Source organism: Lagopus muta, chromosome 3 (assembly GCF_023343835.1).
Source record: "Lagopus muta isolate bLagMut1 chromosome 3, bLagMut1 primary, whole genome shotgun sequence".
NCBI classification, from domain to species: Eukaryota; Metazoa; Chordata; class Aves; order Galliformes; family Phasianidae; genus Lagopus; species Lagopus muta.
The window spans coordinates 25,209,100-25,233,821 of NC_064435.1; the positions used below are offsets into that span (position 1 = coordinate 25,209,100).

At 37.9% G+C, this 24,722-nt stretch overlaps 1 protein-coding gene across 5 annotated transcripts; it reads right to left on the reverse strand.

Moving 5' to 3' along the window:
• Positions 1-56: 56 nt before the first annotated feature.
• Positions 57-23,554, reverse strand: LOC125690620 (Y+L amino acid transporter 2-like). 5 transcript variants are annotated; one of them, XM_048939169.1, is made up of 11 exons: positions 21,045-23,554; positions 20,742-20,955; positions 20,587-20,664; positions 11,382-11,507; positions 8,848-8,992; positions 7,822-7,945; positions 6,942-7,045; positions 6,583-6,679; positions 5,238-5,387; positions 3,255-3,438; positions 57-2,676 (listed from the first exon to the last, which is right to left on the reverse strand). In XM_048939169.1, exons 2-11 carry the CDS (start codon positions 20,914-20,916, stop codon positions 2,585-2,587), a joined length of 1,275 nt encoding a protein of 424 aa, XP_048795126.1. In that variant the 5' UTR covers positions 20,917-20,955; positions 21,045-23,554; the 3' UTR covers positions 57-2,584. The 5 variants fall into 5 exon arrangements, with proteins under 5 accessions (XP_048795126.1, XP_048795122.1, XP_048795123.1 ...); XM_048939165.1 differs by adding an exon at positions 14,048-14,565 and having other exon boundaries at positions 20,574-20,664; positions 20,742-21,051; XM_048939166.1 differs by lacking the exons at positions 20,742-20,955; positions 21,045-23,554 and adding an exon at positions 14,048-14,565.
• Positions 23,555-24,722: the final 1,168 nt, after the last annotated feature.

Consider the following 24,722-nt stretch of genomic DNA (forward strand, 5'->3'; position numbering starts at 1 on the left):
TATGAGATGAAAGGTAGGACAAATTTCACATGCAATGCCATTCTTATGTTTTAAAACCACACAACTGTAGCATTTGCCAAGGATCAAATGTGATTTATTTAAATGTTTTAGCATCTATAACTTGGCCTTAGATATTTGAAAACAACTTTCACGTATTATTTGTAAGGAATTAAAAATCAACAAATACACGAACATTTCTGAGATTCCAATATCTATACAGAATTTCAATAACAGTATTCACATTTATAGCATTGCATCTGACTACTAATACACTTCCACTTGTCACCTGTCCAGAAAGAAAGAAAATGGAAGCTTGTGTGTGGTGCCCAGAAAGCTAACAGATTCATACAGAAACAGATTTTGGCAAAAAACCACAAAGTTTATCAGTTCAGAATTTCTATGCAAATGTTCATAGCCTTTCTTATGCTACCTTTGGTGCCCACTATCTGTTACCACCTGGTATCATTTCAATTGTGTCAAACCACGTAGCACCTTTGGGCATGTAATGAACAACTTTATAGCATGGTGCAGTGCTTTCTTCATGTGACATGGAGCTCATCACCAAGCGTGACTTTGAACTCTGCAGACAAAGACTGCTAGGTTTAATTTGGCACTGCTAATTTGTCTTGTAGGCTTTATATTCTCTGTGTGCCTTGTGGGATCTCAACTTCATCATTAACTGGTGCCTTCAAAAGATGGGATGACAATGCAGTATTTCTGTTAAGTCAGAGCAGAATGAACATCATGCAGTACTGTAACATAGGCACTTGTGTACATGAAGAGTACACAAGAGTATCTGGAACAGGGCAATCTAAATTGCACCCTTGACCTTCTTTCCTCTTAATGTTTATGATACTTCAGTGATTTTAGTGCATTAAAGTCACAGCTTCCAAAAAGCAAAATATACATTTCTAGTATATTAGTACCTTAAGTACTAAATATCTAAGTACCATACCTTAGTTTAGTGCATTTTTATCACTTACACTTTATATCAAAAGAAAATCCCACAAGTGCTGCAATGGATGGAATTAGAATGTGTAGAGAAAGCTTCACAGAAGAAGTGCCAGCAAGCATTAGGCTAGAGGTACATGAGCTTATCATCTTGCAAATGACCTTACACTGTAGGGAGGGAATGAAAAAAAGGTCACAGTGGCAACAACTGCCTTTTTCCCTATTCCATTTCTCTTTGTCTGGATAGACATAAATAAAAGACAATAATAGTAGAAGCCACAGGGACTTAATAAGATTTAAAAAAAATAACTTAGTTGGGGTTACTTGAGTGGAATTTGAATTAAAAAAATATATGCTACTTTCAAATATAATTACAGAAAGGAAGTATGAATTGACAAAAAGGATTACAAGAAGTTCTACGTATCTATGAAGCAGATTAGAAAAGGAACCGTTGTTTTCATAGTCTAGTTGATAAAGGTGATTGTTTTTTTCTTTCCTATGACAGTTATTATCTTTCCCACTTGAAGCAGCTAAGAATTAGGACTGGTTACACATTACTGTGTGCCACACTGAAAAATAGAATGTTCTTACTGCCCATTTATTTAATCACTGATGGGTGCACTTGTCTAGTGCTGCAATGGGCACCTGTGCAGGAGGCTCTCTGTTTGCTGAAGAGCAGGACTGCAGGGTGCTGTGCCAGAAGAACTGGCAAGGCCAGTCCTGGGCAACCTGCTCTAGATGACTCTGAGGGTTTGGACCAGGTGTCCTCCAGAGGTCCCTTCCAACCTCAACCATTCTGTGAAAGACCAACCTGCAGGGTTGGGCAGTGGCTCACAGGATTTTTAATCAAGATTTTTTAATTTTTTCCTTAAAAAATCTTTAAATGACTTGTACTGTGCAAAAAAATTAGTATGATTCATTTTTTTTATACTTTTGATACTGAAAGGCAAGCAGTGGATGCTATGGAAATGTGTTTTCTCTGAATTTAATGAACTGAAGTATGTCTCAGTCCCTTACAGTGCTCCACAGTGAGATGTTCTGCCAGAAAGCAAAAATACATCAGTTACAAGAGTGTCAATTGTTTGTTGAAGATACTTCTTCCGCAGAAGGGTAATGAATATGGCCTATAACTAAATAAGAATTTCTCACAAAATATAATTGACCAAAACCAATTGCCAACTGTATCCTATCCAGTACAGACTATCTATTTTTTATTTGGCTAAGAATTTAGGAATATTTTTAGAAGTACACTGTAGCTTCTGCTTCCCAACTCAAGTTTTGAATCTTGCAGTTATCTGATTTGATTTTTGTTACATTGATGAATTTATTTCTTAGGATTCTGATGGAATTTTTTTTCTTTATTAAGCTTTTACAATGAACCTAATAATTACCTACTGATAAGTGTTTGTTCATACCATACTTTATAGTTTCAAAGTGCTGTTCAGTAAAAAAATCCTGTAAAACAGAGGCTGGCAAGTGGTTTATGAAACAAGCAGAAATTAACAGACATCAAACTGGTGCAAAGTACAGTGGCTGATGCTTTAACATATCTGAAGATATGGAGAGAACTTCAGGTTATAAAAATTGTTCCGGACAGGATGTGTCGGGTGCAATTCCCAATGTCAAGGCAATCCTATTTGCTTTTAGCTTTTGTAGGTTCCATGTCTATGTCCAGGTCTGACAGAGCACAGTAGAAGAGCAGCTGAATGTATCTGGTTGTTGTAACTGCAATACAGAGCAAAAATGCGTAGCTGAGACAAAGTTACATCTTTGACTAATGTACGGACTTTTGAGGCATTTGAAAGCACTATGCAAATATTAGGAGAATACAATTATAGGTAGAGGGAAAAAGAAATCAGTAATTAAAAATAAAGTCTCTCTTAATCAGCATTTTCATTTAATTGTCAGATTGACATCTGATGTCAAACTGAATAAAACATTAAACATCTGATTTCCAAGATTGCCTGAACTTGAGAAGTAGAAACTAGCCTTCAGGCTAATCATTCATTACTTCATAATTTAGGAAAACATATGGGCTCCTCTGACTCTGATATCCCACTTCCCAGTCAGGAAGTGAAGCAGTGGTCTTCTGGTATTTCTTCCTTCCAAGATACTGAACTGCATGCATGTACAGGTACGTGTGCCTTTGTTTTGAGGGCCGTGTGATGAAGCAAATGATGTGATATGCTGTATGCAGCATAGGTATACATCATAGGGGATGAAGAATGTAAGAAAAGTTATACTTCTGATCAAGCATTCAAAACACTAGCACTGTGACTATGAAAAGATAGTATATTACTTACCAGAGAGCCACTGTAGCCATTTAGGTCTTTTTTCAACTGGCAGATAGACTCCTAAATAATATGCAGGAATGCCTGAGAGGGCAATACCAATGCCAATAAGGGAATTGATCGTGTCACTGTAGAGAGGAACTATGACCAGGAAAAGGGAACATAAACAGTATATGATAGGGAAGAAGAGATTAAGCTGTGGAGAAAAAACCAAACATTTATTAAAAGAAGCAGTGTGTGTAAAACTTTGTAGATTAAAATGAGACAGGTCAATAATAAAAACATAATTATTGACTATATGACTAGTAAGTACTGTGTATTATCTGTTGAATGGCTACAGGTAGTATCCTTATTGTAGGTAGCTTCAGTTTATGCTGCTGAGAGCATCTTTGGTACATTTGTGACAATCTGATGACCATTTTGTAGTTTTTAGACCTGCACAAGCTCAGTTCCTTTCCACGTTGGTAAGAGACCAATCTGAAAGAGCTACTTTAAAACTGAACAGTAATGGGTAGTTTTCCTTGTAACTTCAATTGCAAATTTTTAAGTGTAGCTTTGATGGGGATCCATCTCAGCTAGACTTTCAATTATCCTGATTCTACAAAACCAAATGGATTATTTACAACCATTTGGGAAGGGCACTTAGCAAGTATATATCACAGCTAATGGAAGTTGCAATAACTTATGAATGGATTTATCTTTTACTTTTCACTGGCTGTAGTCATGAGACTTCTAAAGAATTCAGGAGATGGTATTTGAGCACTGGAATTTTTACTGGCATAAGTATTTCTTTTACTTATAAAAAGTTATAACTATAAAGTGATGAAAACCAATGGTTATGATAAAAAAAAAAAAGTATATGCAAACTTGTGATATTGACTAAGCTGGCAAATGCTGCTGGGAATTAAATAGTTATTATCTATTATCTACTTTGCTTTAGGAAAGTCAATACCAAAACTGTCCATAATTCAAAATTTTACCTTCATCTTCTTATATCTTGTACAGAAGTTTGAAAGTGAAGTGTGAGAATGCTTCAGGAATGTTTGATTTGTGTAAGCTTTCCTAGCAGTAGGTGCTAAGCATACTTTAGCTTTTCTATTCAGGATGTTACAATTAAACAGGAAAAAAAAAAAAAAAAAAGGTGCTGGTAAAGATGGTGCAGGAATATAGGGATATAGGGTAACAAGGAAGAAATATCTAGAAAAGCTTCAAAAGATATGATGCTAATTTGGATTTCTCATAATTTTGCTGCATCTCTGCAGAGCTAGGACACAGGCCATAGAGTCAAGGGAGCACAGTCAAACAAGAGTGTGTAGCTTTCGGTGCCTAAGAGAAGCTCTGGGCTTCCTTTCCTGCATCCTGGACAGTCACTGGATTAAACCTAGAAATGAACCGTAGGTGTGCCTCATTTCTCTGCTGCCTCCTTCACCTTGCTATAGTCAGATGCCCTTCTTCTTTCAGTTTTAAGCTTGCATTTCACTGCATATGACCACTGTGCATGAGAAAGGCTAAATGTCTGTATTTTATTATTCAAGCTTTTGAACTTCTACATGAGGAGAATTTGAGCATTTATTGTTTTTGGAGAGATTCTTGATGAACTTCTTATGCTAAGTTTGACCAGCGTGAATCTCCCTGGAGTCCCCATCACATACTGGAGTCCTCTGTGAACAAAACTAAAAGGACTAAGGACTGACTGTGAACCCCAGGGATTTATTTATTCGGGTGAAAGAAAAAAAAAAAAAAAAAGAGAAACTTAAATTTTAATGAAAGGAAAAGGAAATTGAAAGTATCATTTCAAGCACACAGCAAGAGTACTTGTTCTTGTGGAAACTGAAACAGGTTTTGCCCCTTCATTTCTTACCTTCTATGTTAACAGGATTCCTATGGCTGAAATGAATAGCCTGTAGCACAACTGGTAATGTTATGATTTTGGGATTATGTGTAACATAAACCTGTATATGAGCTGGCTGTTACAGCTTATTTCCTCTCACTTACTTTAATAGGCCGTGGTCTACGGGGCTGAGTATATCTCAAATATATTAGTCCTGCAATAGACAGGCCCACGAAGAGCCAGTAATTGAAGCAGTAGTAATTAATGAGGAGGAAAACATCTTCCACAAGGAGATAAAGCAAAGTCATTAAACCCTAGAGATAAAAAAAGAAAGGCATTTTAATGGGAAAATAAATAAAAATTGTATTAAGAAGAAAACAGGTAGTAAAGTTATAAAAAGGCCTGTTTCAAACATATTTGGCTGGAAATCAGGTCCTTGCGGGAAGGATATAATTAAAACTAAGAAATCTGCAAGGCACAGTGTGAAATCTGCTGGTATCTCTTCCTCAAATGCAGCAGTGACAGCTCCAGGCCTGTCTGAAGAGGTCCTGCCTTTGTGAATCTGCATTTCAGCATCACAGAAAACCATCCTAAGAAGGACAGATGAACAGCCCAACCTTGGATGGGCCAACTGCTCTGATCAGCTTCAGTTTGAAACCTCGCATTTAATTTTGTTTCTCTTTTGGAGGTGCTCATAATCCACTCATTGAGAACATTAAAAGCTGTGTCACACAGGTGTGCTATATACTCTGCATGAAAGGGGTAAAATGAGATCTAAAATACCAGGAATTTTACGACTGCTTTAACAAACATGAGAAATAGAAGTATGCAGTCTTCTTTTGATGAGCAGAAAACATCCACCAGGAAAAAGGAGGACTGTTGTATTAAGGGAGTATCCATAATGAGGCAATCACCTCCTTCTTCCCACTTTCTTTGCTTGTGTGTCTCCTCTTCTTTATTTCAATCTATTAGATTTATGGATTATTCATTAAGATCATTTGCATGAAGACTGTATGTTATGCTCCCTTGCTTTTGTGTCACAGGATTTATTTGTATTGTGAGAGCAGAAGATAGTAATAACAAGTATAGGCATCCAATATTATGAATTTAAACTTAAATGCTTTAACAGTCGTGTTATAACTAGAGCCCTGGAAAATTGGCCTTCAGGAGGGCTGGAGAGCTCTTCCTGTCATACTCTTCTCCACTGGACACTGAAAACACATATAAAGATTTAACTCCTGTCCATGTGTTACACGGCCATTTTCTAAGCTTCTGTTTCTCATTCTGACTACTTTTACAATCAGAGAGCACATAATAGAATCAGGCCATTCTTTTTCCACTGAAGAAAAAAACCACCAGATAAAATGAGTTTTAGAAATCCTGGCCACTTGAGGAAGATACTGTCAGTGCAAGAAAGCTGGGGAGCAGTGTACAGTAAGGAGATGTAACATCCCCTGTGTCTTTATCCCCAGCTAATCATGCCAGGCATGGCGCTGGGCTTTTACTTACATTAAAGAGAAGAGCAGGGACTGGTGTGAAATTCTTCATATGAATCAAGCTCAGACTGTCAGGGAGGTGTCCTTCTCTGGCTCCAACATAGAAAAGCCTAAAAAAGAACCCAACAAAAAAGTCCCCTCTAACAACCAGTTAGCCAAGGAATGTCTCATTGCTTTCTGACAAAGACAGAATTAATTAGTTTATCAGTGTATTGTAAACGCTGCTCTGTTCTCCAGTGCCTGTAGTTTATATCATAATTGTCCTTCGGGCATAAATGAACAATTTAACATGCAGAAATTAGCAGTGAAGAATGCAGATTAATGACAAATGATTCCTTTTTTACTACGTCAAATAAATCATATATTTCATACCTAGATGCTGCAATTATTGATGAGTTTAACCCACTGTAGCAAGACATGGCCACAGCTATAGGAATTATCCACTTAGCATAACTAAGCGTTTCAGCGCCAAACGTCTGTAATGCAAGAAAGAAAACAACAGTGAGGCCATTACATTAAACATATGGACAATTCTGGGAAACTCTCATGAGAACACCCCAGCCCAATTCTAGTGCCATAGCCACTGCTTTCCTCTGACACTAGTAATGACTTGGGAAACCAGAAATTGTTAAAAAAAAAAAAGAAATAAAAATAAAAATGACAGACGCATTAAAAAAATTTAAAAATTAAGCTGAAATCAAATCAATGAAATAATAGATGGAAATTTATTTTTAATAATGTATTCTAACAAATCCTGACTGTATTAGTCTGTTATTTATGATTGTACTTTTGTAGAACATGTTGACAGAATTTTAAAAAAGCATGTCATGCCATATTTTTGTGTTGAAAATACTGCTTCAGACCTACAGTACTAAAAATCACCCAGTCTACATTAAAATGACAGAAAAAAACCCCACATAGTTCCTAAATCCCAGATTTTCTGTAGCTGTTTCTCTGTCTCGCTCTAATGAAAACATCTTCTATAGTGAAGTACTGTGAGGTGAAGGATTTACAGATTATATAAGAAGATTATACAAGAGCAGAATTATTGGGTATGAACTTTAAATGCACCTTCTAACACAGCGGTACTCTCACACAAAAACAAGGTTTAAAACAGAGCAAACATCTTCAGCAAAGAAATATTTCTATTTTTTTGCCAATAAGTATGCTCCCTGAGATTCTTCCACAGTAGGAGAATTTAGAAACTACTTCCATGCAGTAACTTTTGGTTTTGTCATTTTATGTAACTTACCACAGCCACTGCATCACTTGTGAGGAGTGCTGACATATCCAGCACTACGTAGTATGCTATATTAGTCAGCAAGTAAATAATAGTCACAATGGGCATGGAAATTGCAATAGAAAGAGGTAAATTCCTGAAAAAGGAAAATGACAAAATTATTTCATGTTCTGCGGATTTAAGTAAAATACTGTCCCTAAATTCAAACACTTGCAAATGGATACATCCATAACTTTTTGTAATCCAAAATTTTGTAATCACAGGGTTACAAAATAAAGTTCAGCCACATGTGAAACAATTCCATAAGCAGCTTAGTTGGCTTCTGTCACATGTTTTAGGGCAAAATTGTACATTTTACCTGAACACTTTAAAAATTGCCTTTTATATAAAGCAGTTTAAGAGAGCACTTAATCAACTTTAAATGCATGCCTAGGTGTTTCTTGACTGTAGCATTTTTCCTGATTGATGAACTGTGCATGTCCCAAGACAAGGTGCGCTTATATCATCTGAGCAGTTGAAGCACACCACTCCCACAGGGTGGACATCCCTACAAAGAGGAGGGGATGGAACATCCAGCACTACTGTGGACTTTTTTTATTTCTCATTTAACTTTTTGCCTTCAGCAAAATGAAACATTTTGTCCATAAATAGTAACACTGAAGACCACAAAATAAAAGTCATGAATTTGACAGTCTGACTCTTGGTGGCAAAAGCAGTCATGGAAAGTAAAATAATTGTTTTGTCTGACTGAGAAGAAGTAGGGAATTTTAGAAAGCTTAGGTGGACTCACACTTTCAGCAGGGATTTGTTCTTCTCCTTTTAAAAAGTCTGGTCCAAAGTGTAAGGTATAAAACACATATCTGGAGGAAAATTATTAATGTGATACAGTTGGTGAGAGAGGAGTTTCTTACTTACTATTTCTTTTGGAAATAAGTGTTTTTGTAGAGAAAATGGTTAGACTAATTTCTAATCAGAAAGCAGCTTGTCCTGCCGTGCCAGGACACTTTCCAGTGCTTTGAATGCAGAATGTGCATTTACCTCTCAGGGTTCTTCATCTCCTCGGTGACGTAATTCAGGGTGTCCCACCCCGCGTAGGAAAAGAGGGCTGAGTACAGAGCCAGTGCAATCATTCCCGGGTCTGTTGCTGAGCCCTTAAAGGGAGCTCTGAGATTTTCTGTTTCTCCTGTACAAATGGCAGGTACAATTACCTGTTACATGTCAACAATTAAGACACAGGGCACTGCACGAAATGTCTCATCTCTCCCCCTCAAAATAAAAACTATTTAATCCAGGCTTCATCACTACTCTTAAAAGTTAAAATTTCACTTGACAAATTGTTCCAATTTGAGTTCCAATCAGCTATCATCCAGACAGTTACACTGACAGCACATTTTCCCGTGTTTGCTATTTGGACATCACTTGGGAAATCCCAGCAGTCCTCACAGCTTCCTCATTCCCTGGCACCAATCCCTAGCCTACCAAGAGAGCATGAAGTGCTGAGGGCTATGAGCCAGGGAGACACAGTTGAGAAACCCAATTTCAATTTCTGAATCTGTCTCATACTCCATCCTCTCCCATCCATATTGTCAACAAATGGACTTGTGGCCAATGGAGTGAGAAGCTCTCAAGACCCCATCTCACATCTCAGCAGGACAGTTGTTCACCAGAATTAAGAGAAGACACAGAAAATATTTCCTTTCTAAATTCTCTAGTTTAGCTCAATCAGTTGAGACAAGAAACTGCAGAAAACTGCAAAAGAGAAGAACTGCTCATGAAACTGTGTAGGCCTTCTCTGCAGCCCTGAAAAGAGGAAGAAAGGCTTACTTGAATTTGCAGAAGGAAAGCAAATTAACATAAATGGAAGTGGGTTTAGGTATTAAGGAAAACAGAAACAGACTGAAACCTCTATTAGGGAAGAAAGTAAAGCATTCGCTATGAAATCAAGCAATTTCATCTTGTGGTTACACTAAGAAATACAATGCTGCCGCAAAAGAAATTCAGTCTTTTAAGAACAGTAAATACCAGTCTTTCACATTCATAAAGAAATCATTTTCTTCATACACTGCTAGAATTTGGGAAGGTGAAGCTGCAAGATCAACTCACGCTTAGAGGACACAGATGAAGAAAATTGTAGGAAAAAATAAAAAACAAGGAAAATATCCTACAGGATCAAGAAAAGCACTAGAGAGTGCCTACTCAAAATCAGATAAATTCACAGTGTTTTAAAAGAAGTGGCGTATGTCAGCACATCAGGACCATGGCAGGGCTAAAATATGAGAGCTGTTCTTCTCACACAGCTGCTGCATTTAAAAGAGCGCACTGACCTGCTCACAACTTTCTCCAGATGTCTCAATCATTCTTCCTCCCAGCCCTTTCTGTATTTAATCACTTGGTTCTATTCAGATAAATCAGAGATGAGACCTTTGCCACCAGTAAAAACCCTCAGCATTTTACATCCATTGCAAGAAGGCTTCCTCTTTGCCTTTGTCCTCCTGACCCAGGTAACAATGTAAATAAACCAACCTTAGGACTGTGTTCATTTGTTCAGATTTGTTTAAATTTGATCAAATCAGTGACAAATGACATACACTGATATGGTTAAACAAAAAAAGCTCCCTTAAAGATTTTATGGTATAAAAACAGTTGATGTATTAGAACTGGAGCCAAGGAAAGGTGAACACCAGGAAACGTGGGAAAGCAAGCTCTCACAGTTGGTTTTACAAATTAGTTTCTAAAGAAAAGAGAAATATAGTTCCTAAACTGAAGAGTGAAATTTTACTGAATAAAGTCACAGTGGCTATTTAGGGATTTAATGGCAAATGAAAATGAAAAAGAAAAGCAACCTTAATTATTAAGTGACAGAGCTAGAGTTGGAAAAGCAGCCCTGGAGGAAATTAGTATCTAGCTTTTGGGTATATACAGTTCAGCCTGGTTACTGTTTATAAAAAATGGCTCATCCATCCTGTGATGCCTTACCATGCCACAGTGAATCACAGGAGTGCAGTGTTACAGTGTTGTCTCCTGTTTCTAGCAATTAGCAAGCTCTATCATCACTGCCAGCATGTCTTTCACACAGCTGAAGAGCAAGTTCCTTCTTCCCTGGATTTCTGCTATGCTGTTTAGTCCCAGGAGAAAGTGAAACATCTTGCTTCTTCATGTTGTTAATTGCACCAACATGCTATTCATTTTTACTAGCATGTACCAGAGACACTGGGACTAACTCTAATCTAGCTATCATCAAACTGATGTTAACAGTCATTCCCCCTCCTTTTCAACCCAGGCCACTCTATGATTCTATGATTCTATGAATTCAACTGCTATCTCCTATACAGCCTGAGCAATGCAGAACTTGGTGTGTGTTGGTCTGCCGCAGCAACAACGAAGGAATAATTAAACAACCAGTGCTTAGTAAGCCATAAAATTCCCCTAATCTTCCTGTGACAGATAACTTTTTCAGAAGAAATAATACTTCATGCGCAAGCCTAATGGAGGCTTGCAATCTTCCTGCATGGAATTTGAAATGAATATGCACTTCATTTTTAAGAATGCAAGTAAGCAGAAAATATTCTTACCTTTACCAATTTTGTAAAGGCCAACAGATATCACCACGACAAGGGCCATAAGTTTTGCATATGTGAAAATATCTTGCACACGAGTTCCCCACTTCACATTGACGCAATTAATAAACGTTAAGGAACCTGAAGAGAAAAATGACATGGATGGGAGGACCGCTGTATGTTTGACATCACATATTTCAAATACATTCTTCCAGATACCACCCCTCTGCCAAACAATACAACAGAATCAATTTTCAATATTTCAGGACCACCTAGATATGATCAGATGAATTAAATACCTGATTTACTCTGGAGGATACAATGAAGGCATGAAGAAAACACCAGATTTTGAATTCTAGGATGACTCCTGCTCTTTTAAAATAATCTTTAAAGCTATAAATTTCCTTAGAGTCAACAGTGTCACTTGCAAGTTGTGCACATGCAGAAAATATAATTTCTTTGTATTCTTTGTTTGCATTGAAGTTCTCCTCACCAACTAAAGCCCTTGTCTATATACAGAGTAAGGACAGCTCCTGCACCAAGGAGTTTGAATGCTCTTTGTAGGACCCTCAAGCACTGAACAGTGTAGGCTATTTCTTCTCTAGTAGTCTTCTGCTCTATTTTTCTGTTTCTCTGACCTGCCTATCATTTGCACTACAGTTTCAAAAGAAAGAAAAAGAATTTTGTAACTGCTTAAAATGAAAACCATCTGGTGAGGAAATTAGCATCCAATTGCAGACATTCATAGAACTTCTGTCTTCTTTGTCATGAGCAGCTCTACATATTTGTCTGGGTGCCCTGCCAGCTGTGAAAGTAATTATGCATCTAACTATTTACAGAATCAGGACCTGATTTGTCCCCACTGTTAATATACCAATATTGTGCAATAAGGACAGGACTTGGTTTTGTTCTGGTATGAAAAAACAGTTCAATAGTATGTATCAGTAAGTGGTAGAATTCTAGCAGTATTTCTTAAAAATGATACAAGTATTGACTGAAATTTTCAATACTGAACATTTATGAGTTACTTGCAATGCTATAAAGGGCTATTTGAAATAGTGCAAAGGATATGATAATTGCACATGTACAGAAAACGAGATGTATTATATGTAGTTAAAGGCTACAGCATTTTGCCATGGGATTCCTGGTAAATACTACTAAATATGTGGATACGTTATCTGCACTGTGTTGGTGAAGCATCAATTAAATCCATTGCTCCTTAACCTTGTCAAATTTTTCAAGCTAGTAGTAAGCTTGCTATCTGACTGCCAAATTGCTTACTACATACCAGTAGTTGCTTACTACAGTTATCACAGTAAACTGTAATTTTCCCAGCAATCTGAGCTGGTACTTAAAGTGCTGGTCATAAACCTGGTCAGAAGCAGCTAATTTTCTGCATGAGAAAGGAGCAGATGCCAGCCACACCTTGCGCATCAGTTCATAGAAGTCAGAGGTACCAGAGCACACCACAGATGATTCACATAAGGACTACAGCAAGAATAACTACAAAACCAAAGTCTTAATGAAAATCAGTAATTGAAGACTGCTTCTCCCAAGCATTAGGACTTCATGAAATGCATCTAGAAAACTAGGGAAATTAATTTTGCTCTAACAAACAACTGCTTCTCTGTGCAAGTGGAAGCTTTCAGCTGATAAAGCCTTTTGGAATAGGGTTTGTTGTTTTTTTTACTGGACCACTGGTTGGAGTGGTCATAATGGCCTCCAGTTACATCACTGAGCCCTCTTCAGAAGTGAACTTCCTCTGTAGCATGCTGGCAGGAATCAGAGCTACAGGGAGAACAGCTTTTCAGAATTGTCAGTGTACATTACAATAACTTAAAAATACTCATCCTACTGGAAGATTTTGTTAAGCTATACAATTTGTTTCTAAAAGATCACACTATAGCATAGCCTGAAAGGAACATGACCCATCTTGACAAAATTTTATGGAAAAAATGTTTGAGTGAAGATTATTTACTGGAGTTATAATGCTTATCCCTGTGTTCAATAAAGTCAACTCTGAGGAGTATGTAATTACTACTCAAAAAAATGAGGGACAAAACTCATATTAGAATGAAAGAGCCACGGAACATCCCCAGCAGCAAGAGATCTACATCGAGTCCAACCCTGGGCTCCACAAAGGATCACCCAAAATGAAACTTTATGTCTAATAGCATTGTCCAAATACTTCTTGAACTCTGACAGCTTGGGGCTGTGACCACTGTCCTGGCAAGCCTGGGGTCCAACCACCCTTTCAGAGATTACCATTTTCCTAATATCCAACCTGACGCTCCCTGCCATAACTCCATGCCTTTCCCTTGAGTCCTATCACTGGTCACTGTAATTTTAATTTCATATAAGCTTTCCAATCTTTATTCATTCTACAATATTTGCAAGAAACAGGGAAGAGGATACAGGCCAAATTTCAACAGTAAACTGGACCCAAGATTCATCAAGATACTTCAATTCAGCAGGCACAGCTTCCCTAAACTGATGGAATTATCCTTTCCCCTCTAATAATCTCAGCCTTAAATAAAATACCTCTGAACAAAAGCATATGAATTCCTAAGAACATATTCAAGGGAGGAAATAAGTATTTTCACAGCAGGTGAAGGAATAAAAACTTGTCTGGGCACCTACAATCATAGTTATGGATTTCTAATAATCAGAATTTTACTTACAAATACAAGCAGCTGCAATCAATCTGACTGCATCGTATGGTGGCTCACAATGAGGAAAAATCGGCTGAACAATATAGTTAGCAAATGTGATTGCTATCACTGCCTGAGTTGTTGGTTCAATAATTAGCAAAGAAGACCACAGTCTAATGAAGGCCACAAAGGCACCAAAAGCTTCCAGTATGTAAGCATAACTAGCTCCAGATTTGACAATGGATGTTCCCAACTCAGCATAACATAAAGCTCCAAACAGTGAAAACATTCCGCCAAGAGCCCAGATTATAAGAGAGAGTCCATAGGAAGTACTGTACATTAAAACACCTCTGGGAGATACAAATATCCCAGAGCCAATCATATTTCCTACAATTAAAGAAACTCCATTTAGTAACGTGATTTCTTTTTTCATCTGCATTTTTTCACTTGTGTCTGCCATATCATCCATTTCAGCATTTCCATTCTTAGATTTGGATTTTTTCTTGCAGCATATTTGCCAGGACGTTGGCATCTTCAAATAGTATTACCTGAAAACAAGAGGAGACAACATCTTTTATAAAGCGTGTAACATCAAAGAAATGAGTAAGATAATTAGTGTACAAATTGTACAAAGAAGGGGAACCACATTGAAGTGGATAATCCTGCCTTTCACTCTTACACTCATACACTCTGTGTACCTTTATAATAGGTGAATGAGAGATCACTGTCCTTGGTTATCAATCCTGAAATTTCCTTTATTTATTTCACATTCCTAAAATTGAACCCTGACTTCACTTCTGTTATTTATCTTAAATTGTAAATCCACATTCTGTTGCTAAAGTGATCTTAGGGAGGAAAGAGACTCTCTTCCCCTGGAAACACGCTGTTCCAAGAGATTAAATTATGGCTACAGAGAATAAAAGCATCTTAAATTTTGGATGAAAGCCACTCGCATGCATAAGGATTGTGTTTTAAACACCCTGTTCCTAAAACATTTTCATACAAGGGAGTTCAACAGCAGCACTCGCAGGGCAAGATCCAAGTGCAACAGGAACTGGGAAAAACAATGCAGCTGCGTGATCACACAGATAAATCAACCCTGTGTACACATCACTGCTTGAGGCTGAGATGGCAAGGGGCAGCAAAAGAAAATATAGCAGCCTCAAATGCAGAGATGTCTCTTGACTACACCTATCCTTGGGTCAAGCTTACTCATGCCAATGCCTGCTTAGACAATGACTTTTTTGTCATCCTATCTCAAGAGAAATGCATTTCTCCTTCCTCTCCCTCCATCCACCCACTCCAAAGAGCTTCCAAAGAAAACAAAAAAGATCCTAAGAGCTAAAGCAAAGTTTTTTTTTTGTGTTGAACAAAACTTGTCTGCACAATGCTGGCTGAAAACATTTGATCCCAAATGTATGTGGTTAAATTTTGGATTGATGGCTCCCTGAGATGCATCATTTCCTTTGTAAAGTATGGCTGTTTTAGAACCTCTGAATAATACATGATGACGTTTATCACTTTTTTTGGTGCAACTCAGTCTCCTGGTTGATCAAGTAACTAATGAGATCTGAAGTGGATTAAAGATTAAAAGATATCAAGATGTCTTTAAAAATCAAGAGCTTTTTTTCATCCCAAAAGCACTTCTCTAACCACAGAAGCAGTGAAGGAACACTGGAATAAAGTTAAATATTAGTTTATGCTATAAGCGTTCAAACTTGACTGATCATCCCACCTTATGCTAACCTTCTCTTCACACATGGGTGACTCCTTTTACTTTTCACTTTGTCCCTTGAAGAATGAAAAATATCATGTTGGTCAATTGGAGGAATTTTGAATATCCAATCCATCAGTCAAGGATCTCCTTTAAAACTTCTAATAAGCACTCCCAGTTTCTTACCACTGACACACATTTTCTGATGGTGTGAAAAGAAATAGGAAAATAAGTCATTTTCCCCGTCACATTTCTGCTCCCTATGGCTATATGCGATGTGGCAGGAACCCCTTCCATGACTGCAGCTGCTTGAATACCCCCACTGAGACAGCAGCACACAGAATTTCAGCATTTAACTCCCCAGATCAGCTATTTTGGCAGCAGAGTTAGTTTAAAATCAACTTGTGATTTTTGCCCCAGATCTAGGGTTGCTTGTTTTTTTTCCCCCTCCTTTTTCTTTCAGATAATTCAGAGCCAAAATGCACAAATGGGAATAAGAATTTAAAGTGCAGCTGTTCCTTAGATGATATGAGCACGGAGCTATGCAAATAGATGATCAAAACCAGAGGTTATCTGCTTCCCTGAAATGAAATCTCATTGATAAATGAGATCAAATCATTTTCCAGTAAAGCAGTACACACAGTGCAATTGATAAACTGTTGCTAGTGCATGTAACTTGCAAACATGATATAAAACCTGAACTTTGATGTTCAGTTTAATATTAAATTATTTTTATGTTTAGTTAAACATTAAATTTTTTTGTAACAATGTCTTGCATATTTTTCTTCTTCCCTCTTGTGTTAGCAAAAGATTATTTCAGATCTCTGAAAATGTGTAACCAAAGCTGTAGAGAAATATTTCTTTCATAAATAAGTGACTGTGGATAAAAACACTTTGAAAGACAATACATTAGATGAAGAAAGAGTTCAAACTTCTGTTCTTTAAGAAATGCCATATCAACAAAACTTTTAACCAGACACTAAATTAATACCCATAAATGGGTACAGTCTTGAGAGTCGAAGGATAAGAGATTCAATTTCCATAATTAACTAGGTGTAAATCTACTGTACTCCCAATTTATATTAGCTGAAGTTCTGCAAGAAAGTAACTTCCTGAAGACAAAAACTTGTAGGCGACTTTGCTCTTGCCATCCTCTGTCTCAGTACTCCTGATAGCTTTGATAGAGCACTGCTCTTATTCAGTGTGGTTACAATCTGGAAGTTATTATTTATTTCTTTATTCAACACTGTGTCTTCCTTAAATAAAGTTTTACTGAGGTCTCATCAGTTTTCATCAAAGCCTTCACAATATTAAGAAAATTGGAAAAACTAGGAGACTATCTTCTGTCGCAACTTCCTGTATAATGGCAATCTGTTGTTACAAAGAATTTACTGCTGTTACAGCCCAGATAAAGATAAAAGCATTTTGAGGAGATGCAGTGGTCCACTACCATGCTCTAATACTTTCCCTTATTTATAGCTCATCATTTTGTTCCTACCAACCCTGACCCACAGTCTTATTTTCTGCCTTGTCATACTGTTAAGTCACTTCACCCTTGTGTGTCACATTCTCTTCATCCTACCTATCCATCTTGGGACCATCATCACTGCTTCTGCCTTTGAACTGTTGCACAGAAAAGCTTAAGCTAAGAAGACTCATTGGTCAAGCATGACTGGTTCATTGTCACTTGGGCATCCCTGTAGCTCACATTTCAAGGGTATACACAACCCAAGATAAAGCCACTACAAGCTAATGTTTGTGAGGTCTTTCATACTAGGGACGAACATCACAGGTATAACAAGCTGAATTCTTACAATGAATGGCCAGTTTCAGTTGGAAAATTGTTATAATAGGCAACAAAGCTTTACAGTAAATCTTTTAGGAGACAGGGAATCAGAATGGCTTCCTGAGATTAGAAAGAATGTACACAGTAATTGGAAAAGGCATGTTCTTTGTATTCCAGCATTCCACTTTAGCATGGTCTAATTTGTAAAGGCTAACCTTGTTGAAATAATAAACCTTATGGCATCAAAGTGATATTTCATCTCTGAAATAGATATTTCAATTATTCTTGCATTTGAAGAGCAGTACATAAAAGCTTTCTGGCGCGAGGGGAAGCCCTGGCTGGATGGGCTCCCACAGACTCTAACATGTAGAAAGGGCTGCTTCCCTCTGCAAATGCTTTTCAGACAGGTATCAACAAGCTGGTGTACCAGCACACAAAATGAAAAAGTTTCCAACAGTCTCCTGTGCCTTGTGTTGGCAAACAGTCTATACTGCATAACTCCAGAATCCTGCACTCATACAGGTCCCATTCTTACTCAGGGCCTTCCTCAATGAACTGAAGAAAATTTTCTTCTCGGAGAAAAAGCAGAAGGCCTTGAGAACATAGATAGGCATAATGACCCTGAATTATTTGCAGTGTTGTCTTTGCACCCCAGCTGTATGGACAGAATCATAGAACTCCAGGATGGCTGAGGTTGGCAGAGACCTCTGGAGCAATCTGCTCCAGTAGGGGCACCCAGAGCAGGTAAATCAGGACAATGTCCAAGAGGCTTTGGAAAGATATCCAAAGAGAAGATTCCACATCCTCTCTGAAAAAAAAGTAGCACAAAGTCCTCTCTGTATAATAGGAAGAGAAAGGGACTTGTAGATGGCCAGCTGAGAAGGAAAGAAGGAAACCACCACTGTACACAGATAATTCTCAAAAGATGATTACTGTTATGGTTTTCTTTGTGGTTTTTTTTTTTTTTTTTTTTGTGAAGCCACCAGAAGTCATATGTTAAAGTGAAAAGAACATCTTGCTAATAGTTGAAAACCAAAGCTGAATCAAAGACAGTTTTTCCATAAATTAGTGCAGGGCTAGTGTGTCACAGCAGGGTTTTCTCACACAGTTCCCATCTTTCAGGAATCTTCAGTCTAATAAATGATTGCTTCCTTCTTGAGAAGGTAATTAACCTTCGCCAAATGATTAAGCAATACTAGGTCTGGGGTTACAGAAACGTGATGTCTTAAAAACTGCTCACAGAGACTTCCCACGGGAATAAACTGCATCTATCCTAGGCTGCTTTGAAATTCCAACCTTTTAGTTCAAGAAATAGTAAATAACTATGTTGTAACTCAGAGGATCTCTCTGGTACCAAATGTAGCTCCTTCCAACAGACTATCTTGTTAATTGAGCGCATTTAGAATGTCACATCCTTTATGTTATTTCAAACAATTCAATGTTTTTTAAATTACGTTGATTGTTGTCTACTGCAAAATCATTTCTTAACGACAGAAGTCAGCAATGACATCAACAAACAGCAAATGCAAACCAGACAATATTAAAAAGTTTTTCTAAATGCCATCAGTTAGAAAATGATGTTACAGATGCCACTTACAACACTTTAAAACAAAGGCTAGAATATTCTGTTTGCATTAGAAGCCAATATATGTGTATAAAGTCATTTTAAAAATTGTGAGAAATCTCAGTATCTTCTTCAAGAACACTCTGGCTATATTTTTTTCCTGTGTGTAGTACATTAAAAAAATAACATAAAAGCAGTAACCAATAATGATATCTCTATATTAATACTTGCTGGAGAATGCAATCAGATTTCAACAGTTTTCAACACGGCAAAAGCATGTAAATTAAACTCCAAAATAATGTTGCTGAGCACAGGTTTCAAGAGATCTTAAAGGGAGCATTCATGGGAAATAATACTGTTCCATAATGAGAGGAGGTCAAGCAAACAAAACAGGATTATGCTTTAGGAAGGCATAGCATAAAATAATAATTTGAAAATAAATGAATCAATTTGATCTCCTCTAAAGAAAATATCCCACTCAATAAGAAACATCAGCTTTGCTTTTGGTTTTTAAATTTCACGCTTATAAAAATGTTGTGATGAATTAAAGCTTTACATGCTCCATTCACAGCCATGTGGTCAGAGGCTGGTTTTCTTGCTCCATCCCCTGTTCTCTGCCCCCACCCCAAATCAAGTCATGGGGAATATTTCAGAGGGAAGCTAGTCTAGTCCAAATCTAAGGCATGAAAAAGACCAAATAGCAGCTTACCAGAGAGTAGATGATATGCTTTCTTCCTTTAGCAAAGAGGTTATTGTAGCTGAATAGCGACTAACTGCTGTTTCAAAATAGGCACACAGAACGGCATATGATACGAATAACCTCTCACTCTTGGATTAGCCTTGTGTTTAGCTGCTATATTTATTACAGTATTACATGAATACTAAAATCAACGAGAGCTCTCAAGAAGGAAGATCAGACTCTCCTGGAATGCTGCTTCTTCAAACAACGCCAACTGAGGTCATTAGCAGGCAGAAGCAGACAGCTTACTTACCAGCTGCTCTCTATTCCTTAGAAAGTTGTGGCAGGAATAAGACGAAAGGAAGGTTAAAAACAAACAAACAAAAAACCAGAAAAACCTCTACATTGAAGATGAGATCACTTTTTCAGAGAGTAACAAGTGAACGCTGTCTCTTTGTTAACTTAAAAAGGCATGATGAGACGTGTTACTAACACTGCACAAAGAATATATTTATTCCTGTGGCTGGATTTGGCAAAGCAGAAAGATTTTCAGAGGGAAGGTATTATTTCCTTTAATTGTTAATTGTTAGTTGTTAATCTGTGGACTTTTCTATATTTTCTATTACTCTATTCATTATAGAATAATTATCAACTCAGTTTTCTTAACCATGATTATATATCTTTGGCCTTTCTAATAATTTCTGACATAATGCATCATACACAAAAGAGGCTGACCTTGTGTTAAGATCTGATTTTAATTAAGCATGCTTTTAAAAAAAGATAAAATACTAAGCAAAGAAAGAAACAACTTACTCAATGTATTCACCTGTGTCTTCTGAAACAATATATTGTCCTCTCTTTGAAGTACTTTGGACAAAGATCAGTATGATGTACAGCACAATATCTACCAAAACAAGTAAACATTTAGAAAATAAACAATTCTGGACAGATGAAGAAGTTAATAAATGCAAGAGCACTAACCTGGAATTTCTGTTTCCCCATGAACAACAAGACCAGTAGTAAGGCATAAATTTGCTGAGTGCCAAAGGGCATTTAGGAGGAACTGATGCAGCACGTTTACAATCTTCAGTTCAGGACTGAGTTGAAGCACCATGTAACAGGACTTAATCAGAATCCAGATGGGAAATAACTGCATTCAAACACAGATATTCCTCCAGTAGCCTCAGTATTCCAACTGGAAAACAAGCAGGAGCGTTGCATCGTGTTGCATGTTCCATTCCGTAAGGCACAAAGACCCAAAGGAAAAATACAAACATCTCAAACCTTTCAGTCGTAGTCAGTGCTCCTCCCATTTCTTCCTTTTAAAGTAACATCTTGTAAAAACATGCTTTCCATGATAGATTGAGACAGGTCCGCTGTTAATGTTTACATAGAAACGGCTGTGTTGTTGTTGGTTATTTATTATAGTATTATGAATAAAAAGCCTCCAAGTTATTTTATTTTAATCTATGAAGAACAGTTATTTATCCATGAAAGCTCTTTCAGTTTGAGTGGAATGACTGCTTAATTTCAGATGCCTGCAAGTTTGTGGTTACGTACATCCTAATGTATCAAGAAACATTTTGGCAACAGATATTTCGCAGGCATGTTATTCTCTGCTGGAAGAGACCAGCTGAGTATCACATTCTTTACTCAGGGCCTCTAACATCTTAAGTTTTTTTGCTCCCGCCAGAGCAGTATTAACAGACGATAGCTAGAAAGCAAGTCTGCAATCCTATTTTCAAGAATGCATAATTACTTTCGCTCTGAATTCTAAGTTTGAATTTATCATGTTTCTTAGTTTAGGCAATGAACTGTTTTTTTTCTGTGCTACTGTCAGTCAGGCATTTGCCTCCTCTTCATGCTCTCAAGTTGGCTTCAGTCCTTTGCTTTTGTTCTGTACTGGAACATAAAGCATTTTCTTTATTAATGCTTTCCAATTATTACTGCTCCGGCCCTGCTGATTATGTTGTATTTAACGTTTCCCCCAAATTTACAGTAACAGAACAGAAATCAGCATTGAGCAGTAATAAAGCACGCAGCCTACATTAAAAAAAAAAATAAAATCCTAAACATTTCTTCTGTGGGCACAAATTCTAGCTCTTTTGAAAAGGAGGGTTATTCTTATCCTACATTTTTTAAGGAAATGGAATGGATAATGTAAAATAGTGAATAAGTCTTATTTTATAATGTTTTTCTCATTAATGTTTGTAGCCTTGCAGTCTATGACTAGTCCTTCTGCAGTGAGGATTCTTTCCTGTGCCAACTTAGTGCTGAATATTGCCACACAAATACACATTTACTTAGAGAACAATGGAGGGAAGTGCACTTGCCTGAAAAGGTTGTGATATCCCTTTGGTTTCTTGCTTACTTGCTTTGCATCGGAAACAAGAATACTCCAATTATTTCTACAGACCTTTTCATTTATACCATTGTTCTGATGTAACTAACAGTATAGCTTCACCACTGCCAACCCCTCTACTTTCTCCTATTCCCTGCCTCCATCCCCTTCCCCCTTCTATCAAGCATCTTACTGCATTAGCTGGCACAGGCTTTGTCTACAACTGGAACACTTATAACTAACCCTGATTGAAAAAGTGCCACTGAATGCAGACTCTTACAACTAATGCCAGTTGGAATGGCAAACGAAGGTTAGTATTTATGCTGACTGATCAAAATCAAAACTTTATGTGTTAACAAAGCTCATACAGCACATAGCGTAGCGCACAGTGCACATCAAGATATCCCCATCAACCATGTTAATGCAAGGTGTAGGAGAAAAAAAAGAAGTTCAGTGAACTCTGTGGCTGGTCAGCATATCAATTGGGCAGCAACACATGCAGGACTGCTGGACTTGCTCCACATTATATGGACATATCTGTTTAGATTTGCACAAGTACAGACTATTCATGAAAGGTTCTTTTTGAAATGTAGCAACGTGTCACGAAGATCAGATGGTGTCCAGATGCTACAAATGACGTATATGTAAGAGAGCATAGTGTTTATAGAAAAGAGAGTGAAAAATAACCAGACTGTATATTAGGTAAAAGGTTCTTTGGAAGAGGATGGTGGGCATGGAACAGGCTCCCCAGGGCAGTCAGTGATCATGGCTCCATGCTGCCAAATTTTGAGAAGTATCTGGACAATGCTGTCAGACATAGGGTTTGAATTTTGGCTGGTCCTGTGTGGAGCCAGGAGTTTGACTCAATGATCCTTGTGGGTCACTTCCAACTTAGGATATTCTATGAGTATGATGACATCAGATATTCATCAGAGTGAAAATTAATAAATGAATGCAGTAAGTTACAATAGGCACTAAAACGGTTTATGAGATCTAATGATAGCAAGTGCAAAAAGTATGTCCTAGGTTACTACTTCGGCAACGTACATGTCATAAGGCTGTCAACAAGCTATTACAGCTCAGCAGAAAGCTATTATTGTCAACAAGAATAGTGTTCTGAAACATCAACACCATTCTTCCTTGCAGTGAGAAAGCTGAAAAATCTCTTTGGAACTGCTAATGAAGAGGTAAGGAATGCACAGAACACTGTCATGTATTGGCACAGTTGTGGGGTGAGATGAAAGAAGATGTCCTTGCAAAATAAGATTTGTGCAGAACAACTGATTAAACAAACTTATTTGCAGGTATGTGGCTGGAGATGCTAGCTTAGCACTTGTGTGTAAATCCTGTTTGCTTGACAGCACAAAGATTGATGGGCTTTGCCAAAAAGGATACAAAGACAGCTCTAGTTGGGCAAAAAAACAAAGTCTGAATCCAAATTACAAAGTATGTATAAACAAAGGAAATAAAGGGGTTGGGGGGAGGGGGACATGTTTGAGGTGTGCTGAGAAGAACGTGAACCTCAGGTACTCAGATACCTTAGCCAATGGGGAAAGGGTTCACAAGAGTCAGGGTAAAGGCATAAAGAAGGGGCTGTGTCTCCCAATACTTTGAAAGCCTCTACAGGGGGAATAACTCCTGTAGACTCTCCCTTTATTTGAATAAAGAAAGCTAAAAACTTCTCTCTTTTGGGGATAATTAAGCAAGCCTATTGGTGGAAAAATTTTCCCAGCAGGGGAATAAAAGCAGCTAGATTTTCAGACGGCAGTCTTTCTGAGAACTTGCAACTACTTCACATGCAGTCCGGGGCCCACCGAGCACGATTATAGCAGACACACCAGATTTGAACTTCCTGATGAAGCTGTGACTCTGCCTGGCTCTTGGGCTGGCTCTGGACTTGTTGCCAAAGTCAAACTCAGTGCTGTGTTCCAGCCACACAGAAATTCTGTTCCTCTTTCATGTTACTGGAATTAACAAAACTGTCAGAGGCAGGCTCTGATGTATTAACTCAATTGTCTGACATCTCCACACACCCTTCATGCAGCCTGCAGAGCTCAGGCACGCAGCTTCCACCTCCCTTTCTCCAACCCCCAAACTTTCTCCTTAACCCATTCTCTGTATCCCATCATGTCCCGGGTGTGGCTACTTCTTCCTCACTTTCGAAGGAATCATTGCATCCCTGATGTGTTGGAGAGGACAGGCTTACATATCCAGCTTCTTCATGGAGAGCAGCTCAGTGTCCAAGGAAAAGTTGAAGGGGACAGTGTCACAGAATAGCCAATTTGGAAGGGACACACTAGACCCTCAATCTAGCCACTGGGAGCTTCCTTGGAGTGCTGGGCTTCGGCCAGAACAACACTTATATAGGTGCACATATAATGCACCACATTGATGGCACCTAGAATGGCTTTGGGACCTGTCCCCTCCACTCTGCAGTTCCGTATGATCCCTGGGGATCAGCAGCTTGTCCAGCTGACAGAAAAGGTGCACCAGGCACCTGAAAAGGCTGCAAAGCATGTCAGAGACTAGGAATTGCAAAAGTGCAGCAGTAAGAAGAATCGACAGCATGAATCACAGATGCAGGACAGAGCCTGCCAGCCTGCATACAAAGGGTAGTTGCT